At 30.1% G+C, this 23285-nt stretch overlaps 1 protein-coding gene across 1 annotated transcript; it reads right to left on the minus strand.

The window, feature by feature from the left end:
* Window positions 1–6623: 6623 nt before the first annotated feature.
* LOC131610271 (uncharacterized) lies at window positions 6624–20214 on the minus strand. The gene is made up of 3 exons (XM_058882171.1): window positions 19979–20214; window positions 19720–19880; window positions 6624–6850 (listed from the first exon to the last, which is right to left on the minus strand). Exons 1-3 carry the CDS (start codon window positions 20058–20060, stop codon window positions 6830–6832), a joined length of 264 nt encoding a protein of 87 aa, XP_058738154.1. The 5' UTR covers window positions 20061–20214; the 3' UTR covers window positions 6624–6829.
* Window positions 20215–23285: the final 3071 nt, after the last annotated feature.

Below are 23285 nucleotides of genomic sequence, written 5' to 3' on the forward strand. Positions count from 1 at the left end.
GGAATGTAATGTTAAATTGTTAATTAATTACTATTTCTGTTTTCATCATGTTGACATGTAAAATAAAACTAACCACGCGTATTCTTCTACCTTCCTTCCTCCTTAAGATATTGAGAAAAGATATTATAGTCACTTTTTGAAGAAAATTACTCCCTCCGTCCCACAATGAGTGATCCAGCCCATCATTTCATACAGATTTTTACAATAGTACCCTTATTATGCATTGGAAATGATGAAACTTTTATTGATTAGAGGGTAAAATTGGAAAAAGTGTATTGAAAATTGAAATGGGTCATTCATTTTGGGACATCATTTTATTCCAAATGGGTCACTCATTGTGGGACGGAGGGAGTAATAAAATTATTTTGGAGAGCTTGTGGAAGATGTTGAACTTAGCTATGATTGAATTATGATAAAATTTGTAAGGCTTTTATTTAGCCACAATTTAATTTTGACAATTGTGTATAATGACCCTTTTAGCCACGATTTACCACGAGTAAAATATGAAGTAATGTTTTGTAGGTTATTATGCACATTTTAGCAGACATCCTTAGATGAGAGACGACGTATTTGCACCCTTAGTTGAACGAACTGTCATGCTACCAAATTTGTAAGGGTACATAATCGTGCATAAACCTATCATGTTATGTCTGTGCAGATATTATCATTCTTGATAAAATTGGGGTGTGGATTCTCTGACTTTATTGAGGAAACTGCCACCTCACGAACTGTCATGCTATTGTTCTCTGACTTTACAGTAGCTCAATTGGTAGTGGGAATGGATTGAACATGTACTTGAACCCTAGGGTACATGGTTTGATTCTCACGAAAGGCGAAAACTTTACTAGAGAAGGGGGTAAAGAAGATCATGAGGTTATAAACATTACTAGAGAAGGTGGTGAAGAAGATCGTGAGGCAATAGTGCCGGGAGCGCCTTGTGAGGGGCCCGAGTTGTTACAAATGTAAGAACAAAGGAAGGTAAGGTAATCGTCTAGGCTTATTCAAAAGTTTATTTTTCCAAAAGCTCAAATGCCTCTGCATCATCTCAATGATAAAATAAAAATCACTTCTCTTAACTTTGTCTATAAGGATAGAGAAATCCAAGTGTTTTTACAGTGTTGTTGTGTTGTAGATGCGCGAAACAGTAATAAATTGATGGAATTTGGCCCTCATGATTTTAAAGGAGAAGAAAGCATTAAACTTGACAAGATTAATCTTCATACCTGAAATATCCACTCATATTAGTAGATTACTAATTTTTACTTATTAAAAAAACCGATCGTCAATTTTTAACTTAAATAAATTATTATACTGTCCAAAAAATTGATTGTTGTATAATCCAAAATTTTAAACATTAACTAGTATGAATTTCAATATATATATATATATATATATATATATATATATATATATATATATATATATATATATATATATATATATATATATATATATATATATATATATATATATATATATATATATATATATATATATATATATATATATATATATATATATATATATATATATATATATATTGATTTATTTATTTGATGTTTTTAGGAAATAAATTGTTTTGAGAGTCTATGTATTGTCAAAAGATTTAAAATGAAATTTTATAAAAGTAGACAAGACCATTTGGTTGAATAGTAAAAAAAAATGGCTTAAACTCCATTATTTTGATACAAAATATGGTGTTCAAGATTAATTATGTGAGCTATAATTAACACATATGATGTATAGTGTATTGTGTGAAAAACTTTAGATTTTCTCTGTCTTAGTAATGTACTTATTGTATAATCAATGACATCACATGTTAATTCAAAATTGAATTTTCAATCGGCTGTCATGGTTTTTGGTGTTGTTATTGATTTTTCTTTTAAATTCCTAAAAGCAAGTAGACATGTTTTATCAAGAAGGAAATATTTATCTTTATTAAGCTTGTTCCTTAATGGCTTTGCAATGTGAAAAGTCTTTCATGAATCTCCTATAGAATATTATTTGGCCAAGAAAAATTATAATTCCTTTGACATTCGTTAGTAATGGTAGTTTCTAGATCACCTCTACCTTAAGGTAGTTTTACCTACTTTAATTCATGTGGCAGATATTTTATGTCTGAGCATAATGTCCTCATTTATCATGAAATGACGTTTCTCCCAATTTATAATCAAATTGATTTCGACACATATTTTCAATACATCATTCAGGTTTTAAAGGCAATTCTTAAATTGTGATCCAAATACTGAGAAGTCGTCCACGAAAGCTTTTATGAATTTTCCAATCATATCAGAGAAAATGGCTTGTATGCATCGTTAGAAAGTTGTAGAAGCATTACACAACCCAAAAGGCATTCTTCGGTCAAACAAAAATTACAATAAGACATGTACCACTCAATTTAACCCTTAGATTAAATAAGTATATGTAATATCTTTAGGCACTATTGTATTTAATAAGTCTCTCCACTCTATATTTCAGCTATCCCTCTCTCCACTATCAAACTTGACTCTCTCTTGTCCATAAAAAATGCTTCAACTTTAACGCCCAAGAAAAAATACAGCAAATTTTGTACAAATAAAAAATCCAGTAAAAAATTGAATTGAATTTTGTTACTTTGGCAAATAAACAATGTTTTGATTGATTATTATGCGGAGGCTTTGGTTGCAAGAATGAAATATTTTTTATAAGAACCCAAAGATATGGCATTAGTTTTCTCTCTCAACTAGCGGGATACCCGTGCATTCACACGAGTTCAGGTCTTCGACGCACATTGTTGTAAAATAAATGATTTGCTATTTAAACATTAAAAAAATAAATATTAGAAAAGATGATTCTTGAAAAAAAGATATTAATTGTTTTAATAGTTTTAATAGTAGGTGAATTATAAAAATCAGTAATTAATAAATAATGTTATTTACACATTAAATAAAAATTGAATTGATTAGTATAGAAGGTATTTAATGTGTGGGGGATTTTTTAATATAAATTGTCATTTTAAATGTGGGTGTTTCTAAAAATGAATTAATTTTTTATAATATAAATTTATTTTATAGACAGTATTTTATCATTTGTTATTGATGAGAATTGAAATAGAAATTAAATCAGGCAGAATATAAATGTTTTTGGCAAATATTAATGATATTCCAAGTTAGGTTAAAATATTGATGGACAAACGTTTCATATTAATAAGGTATTTACATTTGGGAGGCTGAAAGGTATGGTTTTTTTCTTGGAACATTCCTTTCATATTAATAATTTCTCATGCTATGTGAAAATGAAAGAGTAGGTTTAATTTTATGTTGAGGTTGATATTTTCACCTGTAAGTTGTTTCCAAGATCTGTAAAAGAAGAGTAAATTGTGAAGCTTCTTGAAATAATGGGATAGAAGCTGGTGATAGGATGTTTTTATAAAAAAACTGCTATCAAAAACAAATAGTAACATGTGACAGAAAATGCTATAAAAAACAAGATGGGTCATTAACAGAAATGAAATGATATAAACAAATTTGTTTTAAAAACAAACGGGTCTTTTAAATAGTAGTAAAACTCAATATCTTCAACATCCAAAAAAGAATGAACTCCATTAATTAAGGCTCAAGTTAAATAGCAATGAAGTTCTTTATATGCAATATCATCCATATCCAAAACAGAATTAAATGTTGGAGCCATTGATCATTTAAATCACATTTTACTCAATCTTTATTTAACAATTAAAATGTTCCATATCCAAAAAAGAATGATATGTTTTGACCATGGATCATTTAAATCCATTTTAATTCATTCATAGTTTAACTTGAGGGGTTGATATTTTCTTTGTTGGACGTAGAAGAGCCATTTTTTTTGTTCAACAAAGTTAGTCTGCGTCTTTTTCTAACAATGGATGCAGCAGTTTCTAAAGAGTCACGTTGTGATGACTCCATACCTAATGGTGTGCTTCAACTAAAGATTTAAAAGTTCTGGTGTGACTGATGTAGTTAAGGAGGTTGGCTGGTCATATAAGATCAATTGTAGGTGATGGAAAACACAAGAGTTAACTCTAATGTTCAAAGAGATTATTTTGTCTTTAAAATGAAGAACGCCTCCTAGTGGAGCTGTGAGAAAAATGGCGGGAGTCTGAAATGTTTGGAAAATTGGCACCAGTTTTTTCACTTTCATCTATGTTGGAAACCGTGTATGAAAGTGTAGCAGAGAAGCTGTATGTTTAGTAGGTGGACAGAGGTTCTGGATCAAATATCTAGATTAATGAGTGTTTTCAACTGTTTTACTATTTCTTAAAAGTTAATTATATGTGTTTCCCACATTGGTGTTTCAAGATAGGGGAATACTTGGATAGGGACGCAAAGTGAACATGAAAAAAGGCTAATAATGCTCTTAAAAAATTCTTGCAGGAATTAAGTTGTTGTGTTTGTTGTTTGTAGTATTGAACAATGTACTGAGCACAAAAATCCAAGTGTTTTGAATCTGTTTCATGGAATTGGTTTATTGATTGAAATGGCACACACAGTGCTCTTAAGAATGTATACAATTATTCCATAACTGAGGAAAACAAAATATACACAAATTGCACATACAGTGTGATTAGCGCAGTTATTTGTTGTTGCCACAAAAATAGTAAAATGGTTAAACTGAAAGCAAAATCATGATACAAGTGATACATAAAGTTTCATTCATAAATGTGGTAAAGCAGTAATGTGGTGAGTAATTATGTAACTCAAAATGAATGGCACAACAAATAGGACAGTGTTTAAACTAAAAGCAAATAGTTGTCATTGGTAAACATTGACACCGTTACATTACATAAATTCTGCTATAGAAGGTGTTCAACAGAACTAATGTGACACTGTTAAATTACAAAAAGTTATGGTTCATAACTAAATTAATAGCTACTTTAAAATAGAAGGAAATAGTTCATTAGGTGACAAATTACAAAACAACAATTGGATGCAATGGGCAAAGTTAAAACCATAGCATATCATGGAGCAATTTTCTCCATCTTGATAATCTTTTTCATTTTGGGGGAGGATTCCTCTCCTGCAAGGATTTTAGAGCTTGCTACATTGTCATTAGAAAGAGGAGGAGCAATTCTTTTGTTGGCTGAAGTCGGCGTAACAGGGTGAGGGATATGTTCCGATGTAATCTCAATATCCTGAAAAAAGCATTGACAATATATGATATTGACAAAATGTTACCAACAAAGGTATAACAAAAAAGTGAAACACAAATGAGGAACAATTTGTTACAGTAACGACAGTCCAGACCTCGTTTGGTACAGCTTCATCAACACTTTCATTCAGCTACATAAGAAGAAAATCAATACAATTGTAAATAATGTGTTGTTGTCCCAATTTTGTATCCAACTATAGGTTTAATCAAACGAAAAGACAAACATGCTTGATGATAGGGGCATGACGTGATGGTGTCTTATAAAGAAGAAAACAACATAAGTAAGGATTAATGTTTAAGGGTAATATATGAGAAATGATATATTGTTCTATATACGTACTAAAGTTTGTCCCCATGAATGCAAAAGCTGGTTTATCACACTTTTATCCTGATAAATAGAAACAACAGTAGCATTATCCCAGCTTGGTTGTCATTTGACCTTAAATTCCATTGTCAACCCAACCAAACCATCCAATTCTAAAGGACAATCCAATGGGTCTGTTATACCAGCCTAGATAAGTTGAAAGTATTAGCAAGAATGCAAAAGATACAAAATAATAATTAGGCCATACAACAGGCAAACTGACTTCAATCATTGTGTTATGCAACTGAGCAGTCGTATTATGCGGAGGCTTTTGTTGCAAGAATGAAATATTTTTTTATAAGAACCCAAAGATATGGCATTAGTTTTCTCTCTCAATAACAATAATCAACATCGTATAACAGCATACAAGTTCTCGTAGCCATTGCCGAGGATTTGATTTAGCACCCTTCTTTTATTTCTTTTGAATATGTAGCATACATTTTTTATCACCTATACTCTAATGAAAGACCTACCTTGATTCCCGTTTATCTTTCTCCTGATTGCAAGATTTACCATACTTATATGTGTTTAATGCAATTTCCTTTAGATTTCCATGAATTCTATGGATGGAACCCTAATGAAGCCTGGCCTTTGAATTCTCTTAATGTTCCATGGATTTATTGCAATGTAATGGTTCTCTCATCTTTAAAGCAATGAATAATAAAACCATCAAAGAAAATAGCAGTTTCTAATTGGATCAGCATAATCATTTCCTTCGCAAACTAAAAAATTAATTGATTTCTTATGTCAAGCTTTATAAAAACCCAAATAAATGTCTTCATTAAAATACCTAATTAAAAAGAAAATTTATGTCACTGCAACACCATTGGAGAGAGCACCATACTATAGATTGAAATACAAGATGCAGAAACATGATTGAGTGTGAGAAAGTGAATATATTTTAATTTTAATTTGCACAAATCTAAACCATAAATTAAATTTAACGGTATAACTTTTTGGTTTTATCGATGAGAGACTTAATTAAACCATCACCTTAGACGTCAGTCGTCACCATAAATAAATAACAAATTAATAAATAATAAAAAGAAAAAGAAACAAGTCACCTTGAGGAAACTAAAAAATTGACTTGGTATAATTAAGCTTAGTAATTTAAGTGTTTTAGCTCCAATATATTGAATAAAAGAATACCCATTATACATTATCACATATAGTTCGCAGAAAAAGTTAAAGATAAAAAAATATAATAACATACTAAAATAAAATAAAAATAAAAAATAAAAGTTTGAGCAGACCATAGTCTCAATTGGCCCATTCTAATATTGTTCTTCCTTAGAAGACTTTTCATCCATGAACTTTCTTAACCTGCAAAACAGAAGAATTGACAATAAAATATATTTCAGTAATACCAAAAACAATAAAATATTTTTTACAATAAATAAATAAAAACTGAAACAAAAAATTATCTAAGTAAATACGACAGCCAAATAGTATGACAACAATTACAATTGCAAAAAAATCATTAAGTGCACAAAAGAATTGCCTATAATATGTTCTTAATTTTACAAAAGAATTGCACAATTTTTTTTTTATGATACACAATTTTATTAAGAACACAACACCCCTCCAAAGTAACTTATTATATTTAAGACAATGTTTGCTTTCTACTATCTATCTATTACTAATCTATCTATTACTAAGAAATTGACCAAACTGTCAAAATTACCCTTCCCACTAAAAAACATTACACTACAAATTGGACATAATAGTAACTAACAAAATCACCCAACCACTTTTCTATTGTCCAATGAAAATCAACTTTTTTGCCAAGTGTCAATTGCATGTTTATGATTCAACTTTTTCTCCCAAACACACATCTTCTCTCTCTTACTTAAAATTTCAAATTTCTCTTACATTTTATTTTCCCACACTTTCTTACTTTCATTTTAATTTTTCTTAATTTATTTATTATCACAAAAAATATTAATAATCTATTTTTAAATTTTAATCTTACTAAAAATTTCAAATTTCTTTCACATTTCATTTTTCCATACTTTCTTACTTTCATTTTAATTTTTTTACATTTATCTATTATCACAAAAAATATTAATAATCGATCATTTAATTATTATCCCCAAAAATATTTAATTATTTCACGGGTCACTATCAACTCAATATTTAATTTTTTTAATCGATCATTACACATTTTCTCTATCTTAATTAAAATTTCAAATTTCTCTCACATTTTTTTTCACACTTTCTTACTTTCATTTTAATTTTTTTATCTATTTATTTATTATCTCACGGGTCACTATCAATATAATGTCTATTTTATTTTAATCAATCATTGTCTTTATTTGAGAGATAATATCTTTATTTTTGTTTTTTCTCCATCTCACGATTTTTTTATCATTATTTAATACAATTAAATTTCCATGATTATTGTTTATTTTACATTTGTTTTTAAATATATTTTATATCACATCAAATAATTTTTTTATTTCACGGGTCATTATCAACATAGTAGCTATTTTATTTTAATCAACAATTACTATTAATTGAGAGATAATTTTTATTTTTAAATGTTAATATTTTATTTTTATTATCTCCATCTTATAGTATTTTTTATATGATTATTTAATATAATTGAATTTATATGATCATTTTTCATTTATAATTAAACCATTCATTTTTAATTTATACGTATCTAATTAAATTTTATTCAATATTAAATAAATTTACCCGTGCGGAAGCACGGGTATCTTACTAGTTTCTTAATATAACTCTATGTATTTAGTGGTTAAGGATCGTGATTAAATACAGAAGAATAAATAATAGAGTTTAATAATATTTTAACATCTATAATTTTCTGCATTTCTATATTTTATTTTAAAATTAATTATATGTAAAAACAATTATATTTTATGTAGGAAAAATAAATTTGGGCACGACATTAATATTTTTTCCTATGTGAGTGATTTCAATTTACTTTATATAAATTTCCAGTAGTTTTTTAGATTTTATATTAATTTGTTTTTCCTTTTTTCTTAGTTTAAGTTATTTTAGAGTAGAAATTGTTATCATCTGATCTTTAGAAAAAGTAAATTGATTTTTGTGTTGATTTTTCTCAAATTAGGCAACTCTTTTAGTTTGAGTCTCTGTGGGCTTAGATTAAGCCACTGAAATGGCATAATGTTTAAATTTTTACTTTTATTTTTTTATAAATCTTACGAGTAATTACTTGTGTTATGGTTTGATGTTTTACTATTCAATGAGTCTCGATTTGACTGAAATAGATCCAAATATTCTTTGATTGAAGTGAAAATCTCCATCTCTAAGTTAATTTTTTTTAAGTTTAGAATCAAACTTTCCATACCATATCCGTCAGATGATGACAACAACAAAAGCCATTTGTTCTGTCGTTCAACGACAAGCCATTGCAACCGTTGAAGCAAATAGATATCCTCATATGCCCCCTCAAAGGACAAACGACCAAATCTTAACAACTGTTCCTTTTGTTCCGCCATCGTCAAATTGTGTCCATTCTGGGATAGACCGGGGAACTTCTCAATTTCCTCCATTCATCGGATCTGTTCCACAGTTCTAAATAGGAGAACCTTTCCTTAGGCCTACATTACCGCCTACAATAATCTTATGTGAGGCGCTTCCTGGTTTCCAACTCTTTTAGGCTAGTCTAGGCCCACAAGGAGTTAATGAATTGTTGAACGTCATGTACTAGATGATTCAAGAGCAAAACTCTCAGACTTTTGCAGACAGATTAACTCGGATCAATGAGAACCTACACAACATTATCCCAAAGAACAATATTGTGTAGGAAGTGGCTTCACAAAAAATCTTTGAACCAAGAAAGGGTTTGGAAAAGATTCAAAACTTCCCTAACCACCGACGACATGGACGTCGTTCTTCTTCCCCTAATCCCGAAGGAAGAATGGACATTCATACTCCCCCTAGACTTCGTCGGCTGAAAAGAAGAGCAAGAAATGAAAGGGGGGTCTCCTCCGTAATTGAGAAAGAAGAATCCTCTGACCGCTTGTATATTTGATGGTCAGATTCCATAGTCTCTAGAGAAGTCCCCAAAACTCTAAAGTTACAACGAAAAAGGAGACTTTAAGGAACACGTCGAGCATGTGGGTGACTAACTAGACTATTGCCATGCGACTAGAGGCGTAAAGTGCAAGCTCTTTGAACTAATATTAACTAAGTGTTCTCAAGCTTGGTTTAATTCCCACCCATATGGGAGCATAGATTCTTGGTTAGACTTATGCAAGGCTCTTAGCGGAGTTACACAGGGCAAAAATAAAACCCTACAGACGTATATTTACCGCGTCACTTAGGTAGCAGTAGCTTTTGGAGGATCTTTGAGAAAAGCCTTAGAACAGACTTTAAATTCCATGAAAATTATGGCTCAAGGATGCCATAACCTGAAGGATTTGCTGAGTAGGGAAAAACTCTATATTAACTATGAAGAGAAGTTGCTTGATGATGGAGGTAACCAAGAACTGGGGAACTATGGATCTAGTCGAATGTCAGAAACAAATATGGGCGACTCAGGAAGGAACACGATCGAAGACACTCTTTGAAGTTTAATTCCTACACTTCCTTAAACACCTCGCAAGAGAGGATTTTTACAGAGTGCACTAATACATAATTCTAGGAGGCCGAATTAAGAAATCCATTTTCGGTCAAAGAATCTTCTTGGACTAACAAGTCCAAATATTATTGTTTCCACAAAAGTCATGGTCATAACACTAATTATTGCATCCAACTGAAAGATGTGATTTAGGGATTGATCAAGAAATATGTGATTGTTCGAGTATGCAAAGGATGGTGAGAGGAGCCGGAAGGAATCCCCCCAAAAGAAACAATCCCCGAAGAAGAGTGTGGAAGTCGTGGTTGAAGGAAAAGGCAAAGAAGCGAGCAGCGGGGAAGACGAATGACACAAAAGGAAGCACCAGTATACCGCTTTCATAATAGGAGGCTCCCCTCAATTGAGCAACCTGTCCAAGAATATGATGAAGATAAATATTATTGAGTTAATGGTAGTCAGCAAGGATAAACAAAGCACTTCGACCACAAGCCTGAAAAGGCCGATTCTCGCATTTTAAGATCGTGAAAAATTGGGGGAATCTCAAATGAAAATTTCCCTTGGCAATCAGAGATATCATCCCCAACTTTGATTTATCCATGATACTAATCGATGACAACAGCTCTTGTGACATAATGTATTCAGATCTCTTCGAAAAAATGGGCTTGAAAAAGGAAAAACTATAGCCATATGAAGTGTTTAATCTCAGACTTGTAATGAGATAGTAACACCCCCTCCCATGGGGGTACATAGAGTTGATAGTAACTTTAGGGGTGGGAAGAGATACCAGGACTATTGAATCACAATTCCAAGTCATTCCCTACAGAAGTGTCTACAACTGCATTCTAAGATGACCCTTTACGGAAATCCTAGACGTGGTAGCTTCCCCAATTCATCTTACGTTAAAATACCATAACATGTATGATGATCCAGTTACACTCAATGCCGACTTGTTTAGAGCAAAGAGGATTTACCAGGCTTTATAGAAAGATAAAAAGGAAGGTGAAGCTAACACCATGGACATCAATGTAGCCTTACTTATTAGACATCTTAAGGATATCGCTATTCAACCTTCGACCAGGATAGCACGCCAGTTCGACCTGGCAAACAGAAATGGCTAACTTGGGGAAGACTGGGAGCACTTGCCACTAACATCATGGCAAATAAGTGGTGGCCAGACCTTTTAGTAAAAAGAGAAAATTTTCAATAAATTTTCTTTTCCTTTGTGATCATGAAAGGTAACAATGAGTCTGGAGAAATACCCGAGGGATCGAAGCCCCCATCACAAACACTCGGAGGTGCGGTAACAAACTCTAGTGGCGTATGACTAAAGCAACCAAAACTCCATGATGCCAACGCACAGACACAACAAAAGCAAGCCTCAAAATGGAAAATAATTGGCTCATCTCCTCTTGGTAAATAGCCACTCTATAGGTCGTGGTGGGTCCGCCAATACATATTTCTCGAACTATGTTTACACAAAGGGCATGGAAACGGGTACCGAACCTTGGCCGGGCACGCTCCCTAAAGACATCTAATAAACTTAGAGCATAAAACTTGGAGGAAAAAGTCAACTCTTAGAAATAAAAACTCAGGACTAGGAACAACATTACAAGGCAAGTACAATTCGAATAAATAACAAACAAAAGTATAAATATATTTACATATATACATTACAAGGCAACTACAATTCAAATAAATAACAAACAAAAGTATAAATATATTTACATATATACATTACAAGGAAAAAGTGCCAAAGTCAGTATAAGTTGGATTCAAACCTGTTGCCTTTAAAAATAAAGGAATAATCAATATTATTCCTCCAAAGAAACCACTTGCCCATCCTCGATGAGCTGGTTAAAACGATCTCAGTCTCGAGAAATAGGCTTGATCGGATAAAAGTATTTCACCTGCTTTATGGAACTCTCGATGACATCATCAACCATATAAATAACTTATTGCAACGACAAAGGGAGAGTTACTTCATGCGGAAGCAAGGCAACTCACTAGACGATGTGACAATTGCTAAGGAAAACAGGGCGGTTCAGAGACCCTTTGGCTAAGTAATTTCAAGGTGAAAGAAGGGTTTCCTCACTGGCGAAGAGAAAGGTTTGCAGGGCGAGATAAGGTGGCCAAAGCCCTTTTGGATGAGCTGGGCATAACTTTTTGGTGAAGAAAGTAGGTTTGCTAAGCAAGCTAGAGATCTTGCTGAGTGAAAATGTCTCCCCAAACCCCTATAAATTGATGTCACATCCAGTCCATTGAGAAATATTCATTGAATACTAGAATAAAAAAACAGAAGATAATTAAGAGGGATAAATACCAAGAGAGGTATTTAAAATCGAAGGTGGAGGTTCCATCCGACCAGAGAAATCATCTCTGATGTTATTTCACCTATTTTTTCTTGATCATCATTGTAAAGCTATAAGTAACAGTAGCTAAATTCTCTTTTGTTAACGTTAGATGTAATTTTTCAATACTTATGCATTCATCTTGATTATGGTATTTTATATACTTTATCTATTCATTAGTATTGATGATTATCTTTGGTCGTAATGGCTGTCATAAAGTAGCTACGTATAACTTGTTATAATGATTTTTGAATTGATATTGAAAAATATGTTTGTATTGGTTAACCAACTCATAAATTTAGGTTTAGCATTACATATCTATCGAAATTAATGCTATTGTATTGGTTAACCAGCTTATAAATTGTCATTTAAGCAATACAATTGATTTCATATCGTTGTTTATACATAAACAACATACACATAACGGTAGGTGATAATGCTAAGTGATGACTAAAAATATATATAATTAATCACAAGGATACATGAGGATATGATAATAAAATCTAATCCCAACAATCTCATTTTCATATGTTAGACCTTACTTTCAATCCCTATCATTTTAACTTCGTTATCAAACGAATAACTTTTCCAAACACATTCTCTTAAAATCATAAAGGTTATTAAACAACTTTTAAATATTGCATCAGTCTCTTTGGAGAAGATAAATACAAATACTTACTTTTGTTGTAAATACTACTTCAACAACTATATTTTTTATGGTGTAGTATGACAGTTCTTTTGAGCTATGATTGTCTAATATAGATAATAAAAGTTGTTATTTTATTTTCAATCAAGGCATAAAATTTTAGTGTTAGTTGAAAATATACTTGTTCAAAAACTCTTACATCTCCTAATATTATAAAAAAAGAAAGAGATCAATGACCCGTTTGTTTTGGCTTTTTTTTTTAAAAATGATTTTTATGGTGTTACATAATTCCGTGTAAAAAAATTTTACTAAGAAACTTTTTATAAAAGCTTCAAATGAAAATTTGGTTTTAATAGTTATTATTAAAATGTTATTTTAGGTATTTTATGTTTTTATTGAAATCTTTTTTGGATATCAAAATTTAAAAAAATCACTTAATTTTAAAGCTATTTCAAATAGATTTTTATAAAAATTATTTTTGAAATACCATTTTTTGAAAAAAAATTGTGATTTTGAATATGTTTTAATCTTCAATAATGTTTATTTATGTTATAGGATGTCAAAAGTAATGTTTCAATTTAGAAAATATATATATAAAAAAATTTGTAATATTTTGAAAAACGGTTTTGTAAAATTTATTTTCAAAACAAAGAAAAAATTCATTTTTTTAAAACTGAAACAAACTTACCCCAAGACACATATATATATATATATATATATATATATATATATATATATATATATATATATATATATATATATATATATATATATATATATATATATATATATATATATATATATATATATATATATAACTTTTAGACAAAAAAGAAAATAAAAATAGATTAAAGCAAGTGTGACAAGATGCATGCCGCCAATAAATATGATCATATTTTGAAAAGAGGTGTGAGACATATTAATTATTCTTAGGTGGAGAGGTGTGATAATTTGTGAAGAAGTGGTGTAATAAATGCACGGTTTAACAAATCATTCTAACTTTTATCAAATAATAAATTGAGTGGGTAGAGAGGTGGTGTAATGAATAAATAGTTATTATAACTTAATTAAATGGTTTTTTAAAAAAACTAAAATATGAATGATGAATTTATATTCTTAATAAAGTGTATAAATATTTTGAAAATAATTTGTATCATTGGTTTAAAATTTGATTTTTGTCTGAGAATTCTAATTTTCTTTAAATAAGTTGGGACAAGTTAGTTATGTACTGAATCGTAAAAGCATATTAACATATCTTAATTCTTGTTCTATTTAAGATATAGAACGTCTATATTCTTTGAGTTCTATTCTTTATTTAATCAGTTCCATGTGATCAGAGTTATGTGCAAGGAATTTAGTCTGTTTCATATCTATCCTCATCAAAATTTATAAAACCATTAGGATTTGTTGGATTAAAACTCATAAAATTTATACTTATTCTTGGTTGAATTTTTCTATGGTTTCTCATTTTGTAGTATACTTGTGAATGATCTCCATAAAATTTCCTTCAAAAAAATCTAAATGATGTGAAGTGGAAGTGAATTCATTTAAATTACTGACTAGACATTTCAATTCATGTTCTTCAAAATCTTTTTCTATTATGTCTTGTAATGTTTCTAATATTATTTTTTCTTGAAAATAAGATAACTTTAATTTCTTTAGAGTAATTTTAACTAGATCAGGGGTATGGGAATGTCTTAAGAAATATGTTATTTTTTCATCAAAATTTTGGATGAACACGAGTCCTGATAATTGTGTGGTGGAATTAAGTTCAGAAAAATTAAATCCAAAATAATTTGAAAAATACCTTTGTGTTGTGAAATTAGAATTGTTATTTTTGAATTCTATAATGTAATTTTATTTTCTTTTGAGTGAAAGGTGTTTTTGTTTTATATTATTATTCCTTCCTCCTAGTTTTTGTTTCTCTTGAGGTATGAGCTCTTTACGTTTACTAAACTTATTTATTTATGTTTATTTTTATTACTAGTAAATAGTCCTTATTTATCAAAGAATCTCACCTTTTCATCCTTAACATACTTCCACAAAGCTTCTTCCAGAGACAACCTCTGCGTCAATATTCCTTATCATCTAAGAACCTCGTCCTAGTGGTACTAGTTTTCCTTCTGGACACTCTCTATCGGATTATTTCTTTAGACTATAACAAATTCAGTTCAAGTAGGATTTACGTCTTTTGCTTGTGAGATAAACATGAATTAATACTAGTAATAAAAATAAATATATATAAATAAGTTAAACTAATTGCTAAAAACTCATACCTTTTGAGAGCAATAGGAATCAGAAATAGGGAATTTAGTATGAGAATTTGAGGCTAAGCATATTGAATAGCATATACTATTGATTTTATATTTTGATTGCGTATATTTACAAACGTGATGAGAGCTTCCTTTTATAGGCGAAGGGGAAGTCTCTTAGAAAACAATACATTATTGTTCTTACATTACGAAAAGATAAAGTATTATTTTCTAACCTTATCTAAAGCCGTATTTGCTTAATACAAACAAAAAGCTTTACCTAACTTTGCCTAATGATAATTTACATGATAAAAAGTTGAAAGGGACAGGCCCCCTTTCCTAACCTTATGAGTCAAGATTACCCTTACATATCTTAGAAGTGTCAAGTAACTATTCCCTTAATACTTGTCTTTTTCAACCTTTTTCTTGTCGGCAATAATATTTTTAATTTTAAGTCATTAGTGACGTATCTTTTTTGCAATTTACATAATTAATGGATTATCTTGTGAAGATTCTGATGATCTTGATCTTTTTCCCCAAGACGTGCTTCTTCTCCTGTATGCCTCTACCAATTTTGGTCTTGAATGTTTGACTTCAAAAGGTAAAAGAATTTTTTTGTAATATGTGAGTAACAATAAATTTTCCCTGTTTTATCATCTCTTAGGAGATTTTTTTCATCCATTTTGTATTTGAACCAACCAAAGTCTTTGGAAATTATTTTGGCTCTGGCAATTTCTATTTGTTATAGGAGATCATCTAAGTGTAGGGTCTTTGGACCCGAATTTTGTACTTGGAATTCTTCAAATTCAATATCCATATTCTTGAAATATAACCAAATTAAATGATAACTTGGACAGTTATTGTGAAAGTCTGGATATAACGATGTTATTTCCAATTTTACATTTTGTGGAAATTCCGGAATTATGGTTTCTAATGTATCTGCTAAGAATGCTACTAAATATGGAGTGAAGTCATATAATAGTGGAATGTTAATTATACTTACCAGTTCATGTTTAAGAAAATTGGTTAGTGTTATAGGTTAACCTCTAAATTTGAAGGGTTCAAAAGTTGGTAAAGAGATCATTGCCTTCCTAATGGCATAATCTAGTTGACAATAGCATTCACTCTCTTGATTTTTAGGGCAGTCTTCAAACATATTTTGACATGGTTTATAATTATTGTGAACAAAATCTCATTCAATGGAGATTCCGTTGTGGATAATTTGGTTGTTATAAATTTGGGCCAAGGCTTCTTGTAACAAAACAAATGTTTTTATTCTCATTTCTTCTACAGAAGTCTTGGGAGGTGTCTGAATTGATGGTTTTCCCAGATTTACCAAACTTGTGGTGATTTTTGATTTTTTTGGAGAGTTTAATGTTTCACTGAAAGTTTTTTGTTCTTTCTGTGAAGTTTGTGGTCTTAAGAAAATTTCTTTCATGTAAAAAGTCTTGGTCACCAAAGGTTTCCAAGTGTTTTAAATAATTTTGGTATTTAAGAACTCGTGGTGATATAACAATATCATTTCCACAATTCTTAATTACCATGTTTATGGCCTCTTGTATATCATAAAATTCTTTATACAAGGGTTGACCATACCTTGGAGATAATTTAATTTCTTCAATTAATTGGGTCATTTCTTCCCAATCTAAATAAACTCCGACTTTTGGACCAGTGAATAATGTGTAACAAATAAATGGGTTTTTGCTTAAATGTATTCCAGTAGCAAAATAATGCGAGTAGGAAATAAATGCATTAGCATCTTATTTTGCTACCGGAAGACATTTGAGCAAAAAAACCATTTATTTGCAACACATTATTCACTGGTCCAAAAGCCGGAATTTGTTTAGATTGGGAAGAAATGACCAAATTAATGGAAGAAATTAAATTATTTCCAAGGTATGGTCAACCCTTGTATAAAGGATTCTATGATATACAAGAGGTCATAGACATGGTAATTAAGAATTGTGAAAATGATATTGTTATATCACCCCGAGTTCTTAAATACCAAAATTATTTAAAACACTTGGAAACCTTTGGTGACCAAGACTTTTTACATGAAAGAAATTTCCTTAAGACCACAAACTCAACAGAAAGTACAAAAAAACTTTCAGTGAAACATTAAATTCTCCAATAAAACACCAAAAATCACCACAAGTTAGATAAATCTGGGAAAGCCATCAATTCAGACACCTCCCACGACTTCTGTAGAAGAAATGGGAATAAAAACATCTGTTTTGTTACAAGAAGCCTTGGCCCAAATTTGTAACAACCAAATTATCCACAGTGGAATCTCCATTGAATGAGATTTTATTCACAATAATTATAAACCATGTCAAAACATGTTTGAAGACTGCCCTGAAAATCAAGAGAGTGAATGCTATTGTCAACTAGATTATGCCATTAGGAAGGCAAGGATCACTTTACCAACTTTTAAACCCTTCAAATTTAAAGATTGCCCTATAACATTAACCAATTTTCTTAAATATGGACTGGTAAGTATAATTAATGTTCCACCATTATATGACTTCAGTCCATATTTAGCAGCATTCTTAGCAGATACATTAGAAATCATAATTCTGGAACTTCCACAAAATGCAAAACTGGATATAACATCATTATATCCCGACTTTCACAATAACTGTCCAAGTAATCATTTAATTTGGTTATATTTCAGGAATATGGATATTGATTTTGAAGAATTCCAAGTACAAAATTCGGGTCCAAAGACCTTACAGTTAGATGATCTCCCACAACAAATAGAAATTGGGAGAGCCAAAATAATTTCCAAAGACTTTGGTTGGTCCAAATACAAAATGGATGAAAAAAATCTCCTAAGAGATGATAAAACAGGAAAAATTTATTGTAATTCAGATATTACAAAAAAAAAATCTTTTGCCTTTTGAAGTCAAACATTCAAGACCAAAATTGGTTGAGGCATACAGTAAAAGAAGCACGTCTTGGGGAAAAAGATTAGGATCATCATAATCTTCACAAGATAATCCATTAATTGTGTAAATTGCAAAAAAAGATATGTCACCAATGATGTAAAATTAATAAAAATTATTGTCGACAAGAAAAAGGTTGAAAAAGACAAGTATTAAGGGAATAGTTATTATACCCTTCTAAGATATGTAAGGGTAATCCTGACTCACAAGGTTATGAAAGGGGGTCTGTCTCTTTCATATTTTTATCATGTATATTATCATTAGACAAAGTTAGGTAAAGTTTTTTATTTGTATTAAAGCAAATAGGGCTTTAGATAAAGTTAGTACTTTATCTTTTCGTATTGTAAGAACAATAATGTATGGTTTTTAAGAGATTTTCACTTCACCTATAAAAAGAAGCTCTCGTCATGTTTGTAAATATACGCAATCAAAATATAAAATCTATTTTTTTAAAAAATAAAATAAACTGATCCCTATATATATATATATATATATATATATATATATATATATATATATATATATATATATATATATATATATATATATATATATATATATATATATATATATATATATTCTCATGCTTCATTACAAAATATATTCATCAAAAACACTTTTAAGTATTTTACTTTTCCTTTTCTCTTACATTCTCATGTTGTTAAAGTGTTTTTGAAATGTAGTTAATTATTCCCTCCGTACTTTTTTAAGTGTTATTTTAATAGTTTAATGTTATAATTTGTCAATTGTACCCTTGTTTTCTCAATAAATTCTTTAATTAGTCATTGAAAAAAGACAATAAAGATTAAATTTGTTTGAAAAGAGAAAATAAACAAGGGTATAATAGAAAAAATAAATCTAGTAATCCACTATCTTGGTTGAAGAGCTTTGTACTAAAATGATATTTAAAAAAAAATAGAGGGAGTTTATTTTTGAGAGTATCAATGTTTTGTGGTGTAGCGATTCTCAGCCTGTACAAAGATTTTGATAGTGTATTTTTTCTTTTTTGTCTTTAAACAGTATCTTAATTTTTTTTTCTTATTTTAAAGTTTTCATGTTATTTCCTTGTTCCAATTGTATTTTTTATTTTGCTGTTTTTTAAACAAGGATTTTGTAAATAAATTTTAATCTTTACAAATACATAACTATGTCACTTTTATATAAAATGTTCTTTTATTTATACACTTAAACTATTTTAATGGTCATTTCTGTTTATGTTTTTTTTCTAAAATATGTGAATCTCTTAAACGAGTCTCACTTAAGTTCATGGGACTAGTCTTCATAAGAGATACTTCATGATCTTAAAACAAGTACTATATCTAATAAATACATCTATGTACAAACAAGACCTCAAAAGTAAAATTGCACATAACAATTTCTAATATCTATCCCTAGATCATGATGAATGAGTAGCTCATTTAATTAAAAACTTACCTTTTGTTTCATTGTAGTTAAGCCCATAGCTTTGTTTGCATCTGCATAGCTTTTGTGATGAGGTGAATGAACCTTACCATGAGAATGGTTAGGTGGAGGCACAAACGAGTGAGTCTCAGGACCTCTATAATCAATCTCATAAATCTCTGAATCCAATCCTCCTAAAATTAAACAACATAACACCAAGAAACATTTTAAATAATATAAAGTATATATAAACAAGCATACACGCATATATATTATAAAAATAGATTCAAACCTCTAGAAAAATAAGGGAGGGTCATGAATATGAGAAAGAGAAAGAAGCAATTGGTAAAGAAGGTGTAGGGTTTGAGATCCATGTATATTATAGAAGTTAGAAGAAAAATCTAAGTTTTTAGGATGATTTATTGAGTGTAGAGAGAAAGAAAAAAGAAGGTGTGGAAGGTTTAAAGGAGTGAGGAGTAATAATGAAACATAAGTAGATGGTGATGAAGGGAGAACCAAGAGGCAAAATACCGTTGAGGAATAAATTTCAATGTTTTATGTATTCAGCTTTTTTAACAATATTGAAGCCGTCACTATCAACACAGCAATAAGTTGCGATGCATTGACGTGGATTTGTTGGTTTCAGACATTAATGCTTCCATAAATATACTAGTGCATCTCATTTTTAACTTTTAAGCTTTAGTTTGGTTGGAATATTCATCCAAAAGAAAAATAGAAAAATTAAGTTTAGTGCTTTCTCTCTAAAATTAGTTTTGTCTTTTCTTATTCATTTAAAGAGATGTTTAAGGATAATTTTAACCTAAAACCACATTTTTATTATCTTTGAATGTTTTCATTTTAAATTTTTTTGTTAGTGGTTTTATTTGCTTCCAATTTATTCAAAGGAATATAAGAGATACTCGACCCCTACAATAATACCAAAATGTTAAGTTTTAAATAACATTATTAAAGGTTAAAAAACTAAGATTTTATCAATTATTGAAACATTGTAATGGGTTATCCTCCGATTGTCGAAGACAAGATTTGAGAAATCTTCATGTCACCCCTAAAATTAGACTTGTCACCCTCCAAATTTTGTTATTCTAAAATTACTCTTGAACAAATTAGCTTTTCAAAATTAAGTTTAGTGATTTCTCTTCAAAAATAGTTTTGTCTTTTCTTAATCATTAAATAAAGAGTGTTTAAGAATAATTTTAACCTAAAACCACATTTTTATTATCTTTGAATGTTTTAATTTTAAATTTTTTATTTGGTTCCAATTAACAAGTCATTTTTTTTGGTCAAAAAAATTTTAACAAGTCATTTTTTAAAAAACAAAAAAAAATTATTGAAAGGATTATAAGAGATACTCGACCCATACAATAATATCAAAATGATAATTTCTAAATAACATTATTAAAGATTAAAAATTTAAGATTTTATCAATTATAGAGACATTGCAATTGGTTATCCTCCGATTGTCGAAGACAAAATTTGAGAAATCTTTATGTCACCCCTAAAATTAGACTTTTCACCCTCCAAATTTTGTTATTCCAAAATTACTCTTGAACAAGTTAGTGTGGGTGAAGAATAAAATTTCTGGTAGATTTTTCAAAATTTACGGTATATTTTTATAAAAAATAAATAAATTTATACTATCGGAAATTTCAAATTTATGGTAGCACCATTTTTATTTTTTTTGTACAAAATATTAAAAATTTCGAAAAATCCGATAAAGTTTTAAAATTTCCAGTATTTTTTTTTAAATTTACGGTAAAAACTCACGGATATTTTTAAAAATCTGGTCTTTTTTCGAAATTTATGGTAGAAACGTATATTTTCTAAAAATTAGTTACTTTAGGCAAAGAGTATAATAGTAAAAACATACCCCTGAAAGGTGGCATGTTTAATTTTAGGGGTGGTATGTAAATTCCTCACAAAATTTGTATGCAATTTCCTTTTGCTTATCAACCAACGCCATGACATAGTTTGGATTTTGATTTTAAATCCGAAAAATCTGCTATAATTTCTCTAAATATCATAGTATTTTTTAGTAACCAGATATTTCAAGTTGATGTCATATTAGAAGTCGACTATTTTTGTATTTTTTTTCCTTCAACTTTTTTTCTAAAGTGTTGTAGAGAATGATATACACCTGTAATGTTTTTTTCAATAAGAATACTCATCTCCAATCATGAATTTCTTTCCAAATGCTTTTAATCTTTTCACATGAGAAAAAAAGTGTGAGATTGATTCACTTTGATTCACTGTCAAGAATGCCAACAATTACTCCCCTATTCCACAATTCTAGAGTTTTGTTGGAAATTTATCTAATATGACTCTTGAAAGATAAACTTTGACTTCATTGATCTATTTTTATGTAGCATTTTTTACCAATAATATAAAATTCTAATAAGTTGTTAATATTACCGCCTCACGCTCTCATTACAACTCATGTCTGAGTCAACGATGTGTGATCATCCATATTATCTAATAGATGATATCTTAGTATATTAACCAATACACCAGTATTAAGTTCCAATAATGATTGTGGATAATAGTGATTAATCCATCAATATCAACAATAAATGCAGATATTAAACTTAAATATATGACTAGACTTTAGCATCCAATAGATGACAAATTTGGATTTGGTAATGACTAGTACCTTTCAAATATCAATTCATACCATGAAAACATGTTTTAGGTACCTCCCTTTGGACGACATTCTATAGTCGCCTCTTCTAGGACGATCTAAGGTCATCACCCTATGCGAGGCATTTTGCAAATATAACACTACATAGTCCCTCAAGCACGAGGTCTTTGGTAGAAGACGAAGTTTTTTCAAATCACGGCTTATGGGAGTATCCCGAGAACCGGAGCTTCCTCTTGTAAGATCTTAGCTATCTTGGGAAATTTAGGTTCTTTATTCATAGCGATGTGTAATCTGACTGAAGAGACACTAGATCCCTCAAGAGAGAGTTTAGTTAGCCTAGAGAATCTAAGTCTTCCAAGTAGAATGATACATAGCCTGTCTGATGAGACTATAAGTCACTCAGGCGAAGCATTTTGCCTACTTGGGCGAGACTTCCATCGAGCCCTCAAGAAAGAATTGTAATCAAATATCTCTAGTTGGATACTTGTCGCGCTTCTTAGGCATGACTATAGAGTCTTGTCCCGCCCAAGGAGACACTAAGTCCCTCAGACGAGAGTTTAATTAGCCTGGAGAATCTAAGTCTTCCATGCATAATGGCACATAGCCCCGTTGATGAGACTATAAGTTCCTTAATTGAGGCATTTCACCTACTTAGGGGGTACTTCCATCGAGCCCTCAGGCAAGACTTTTTATTAAGTCTCTCAAGCTGGATACTTATTGTGCCTCTTAGGTGTGATTCTTGAGTCTTGTCCCGCCCGAGGAGACACTTAGTTCCTCAGGCAAGAGTTTAGTTAGCACAAAGAATCTAAGTCTTTCATTCATAATGGAACATTGTCCGGATGATGAGACTATAAGTCCCTTAGGCGAGGAGTTTTACCTACTTGAGTGATTTCTATCGAGCCCTCGGGCAAAACTTGTTATTAAGTCTCTCAAGCTGGATATC

This window comes from Vicia villosa, linkage group LG6 (genome assembly GCF_029867415.1).
Source record: "Vicia villosa cultivar HV-30 ecotype Madison, WI linkage group LG6, Vvil1.0, whole genome shotgun sequence".
Lineage (NCBI taxonomy): Eukaryota > Viridiplantae > Streptophyta > Magnoliopsida > Fabales > Fabaceae > Vicia > Vicia villosa.

Bases quoted from the DNA above. Each gene is read 5' to 3' on its own strand.
- LOC131610271 (XM_058882171.1), bottom strand. From the start codon at position 20,060: ATGGATCTCAAACCCTACACCTTCTTTACCAATTGCTTCTTTCTCTTT. The intron at 19,881-19,978 runs GTTTGAATCTAT...GTTTAATTTTAG, and splicing joins CCTCCCTTATTTTTCTAGAG to GAGGATTGGATTCAGAGATT. The intron at 6,851-19,719 runs GTAAGTTTTTAA...TCTGTTTTGCAG, and splicing joins TAACTACAATGAAACAAAAG to GTTAAGAAAGTTCATGGATG.